The sequence below is a fragment of the Camelina sativa genome, chromosome 6 (assembly GCF_000633955.1).
Source record: "Camelina sativa cultivar DH55 chromosome 6, Cs, whole genome shotgun sequence".
In the NCBI taxonomy this organism is placed as follows: Eukaryota; Viridiplantae; Streptophyta; class Magnoliopsida; order Brassicales; family Brassicaceae; genus Camelina; species Camelina sativa.
In genome coordinates, this window is record NC_025690.1 from 158,649 (window position 1) to 160,679 (window position 2,031).

General features: G+C 32.3%; 1 protein-coding gene across 1 annotated transcript; it reads right to left on the bottom strand.

Moving 5' to 3' along the window:
• Positions 1,187–2,019, bottom strand: LOC104789899 (auxin efflux carrier component 4-like). Its single transcript, XM_010515559.2, has 3 exons — positions 1,771–2,019; positions 1,603–1,679; positions 1,187–1,503 (listed from the first exon to the last, which is right to left on the bottom strand). The coding sequence occupies exons 1-3, from the start codon at positions 1,918–1,920 to the stop codon at positions 1,437–1,439; spliced, it is 294 nt and encodes a 97-aa protein (XP_010513861.1). The 5' UTR covers positions 1,921–2,019; the 3' UTR covers positions 1,187–1,436.

A 2,031-nucleotide genomic window follows, 5' to 3' on the forward strand; every position in this document is an offset into this window, starting at 1 on the left:
ACTAATCTTTGTATTTTTTAATTTTTTATGCTACTAATATCCAATTAAGAAGATTTTATTTTTATTTTTTACACTTGCAGAAAACTCAAGAGAATCTAAAGAATAAACCATTGAAGTTCTATCCTAAACAAAACTCATCAACATAAAAAAATAAAACCAAACATCTCTTTGATAAATTGTTTTTCTAAATTTTAGTAAATGATACATTAAAAATTTTGTGTAAATGAGAAATTGTTCTTATGGTTTGTCACATCATACATTATGAGTATGTAACTTTTACAAACATAATATTTTTTATAATTTTTATGTATATTCCTATTTCTACTACCAAAATGATCAAATTGAATTATCTATTCATTTGTGTTGTTAGAATTTTCTCTAAACTTTTAAATATTTAATTTTAGGTATCAAAACTCCTTAGTTGACAACAAAAAAACTCATTATATTACCATTTACTCTTTTTTGGACAAAAGTTAGCGTTTACTCATTTTTTTCTCCCTACTTTTCTTTTATCCAACCTCATTACTCAATTATATGACTTACTGTAAAAATAAAAATATAGCATATTCCAATCTATTAAAACCGTATATATATCAATAAGTTTCTGATCCTAGTGTAAATATATTAACTCTATTAATGACGAACCCTAATACGAAAATCTCAACATTAAAATGTTTGCGTTGATGCGAGTAATTATCTAGGTTCTTACTAAATAAGATGAGATTTACACTACTTTGGCATAAAGACTATGGTTGATAATCCGAACTCCGAAGACTTCCTCTCTAAAAATTCGTTTTATGAACCGGCCGAATCAAATCGTGATAAGTCACGAGTGAACGTCTTAGGAATTAGGATGCTTTAAACAACGGAACTGTAAACATGCATCGTAGGGTGCAAATATATTGTATGTCCTGTGTAACCCAAACAAAATTCAAAAGCTAGTTTTAGTAGTACTGTTTTTACATCGTTTAATTTATTTACAAACTCACACTCTCGTGCATCATCGACTTCTTATCAAAGTAAACTACACGGTGATTATTCTAGTACAAACCACTGGATTATAAGATTCAGTTAAGAAAAAGGTGCATATACACATACGGGTGTGTAATAATGTGTTACATATGCTTAGCTAGGATCTACACATAAATTAACATAAACAGAAGAGGAAAAAATGATAGATGTAAGAGTTTTTTGTTTATGTTTTGGCGTCTAACGGAGACAAGATCCTTAATCCATTCAAATCTTGTTCACTAAATCCTAAGTACTTTTGTTGTGTTCCACAAATATTGGAACCAAAAACCAAAGACATATCTTCTTCTTCACCTTCCACTCTTTCCCACGAAAATAAAGGACTTGTTTATTTCCTGGTTACCGAGGAATAAAGAACCCAATCTCCGAGGCGCTCTCAAAAGCCAGTTGAAACTGAAGGGACCAATTCAGAGGCCAAGAAGGATATAGTAGACCAGAGTTATGGGTAAGGCTATTAACATTCCAAATATTACCCTGCATCCATTTTCACCAACATGTGTTAATATACACTTATACTACTTGACCATAAGGAACAATATTGTAAAACAATAATATAATAAGTTTGGAACTTACGCAGTGCTAAGAATCGTGGGATGCACATTGTACTCTTTTGCAAACACAAACGGAACTATTCCTTGAGGCAACGCAGCCTATAATTCATGCACTCAACATCATCATCATGATCATGTAAGACTATATTATAGACATATATCATGCATGTAACACTATAAATTTGTATACCTGAACGATGGCTATACGGAGAAGGTCGCCATGTAACCCAATGGCAATCCCAGCAATAGCCATGATGGCCGGACCGGTTATGAATCTGACTGCCATGGCAAACGTGGCGACGGAGTTCCCACAAGCAATGATTTTGGGTTGAAGTGCCATGAATAAACCTTAAGAATAGACCAAAAATAAGCAATGAATTAATTAAGGGATTTTGAGAAATTGACAGCAAGAGTTAGGCCAGCTACTTGGTAAGACCCAAATAAGTACACA

Excerpts from the sequence above, each read along its gene's own strand:
- LOC104789899 (XM_010515559.2), bottom strand. The coding sequence starts at position 1,920 with ATGGCACTTCAACCCAAAATCATTGCTTGTGGGAACTCCGTCGCCACG. Across the intron at positions 1,680-1,770 it reads TCCGTATAGCCATCGTTCAG|GCTGCGTTGCCTCAAGGAAT; the intron begins GTATACAAATTT and ends CATGAATTATAG. Across the intron at positions 1,504-1,602 it reads CCCACGATTCTTAGCACTGC|GGTAATATTTGGAATGTTAA; the intron begins GTAAGTTCCAAA and ends AAATGGATGCAG.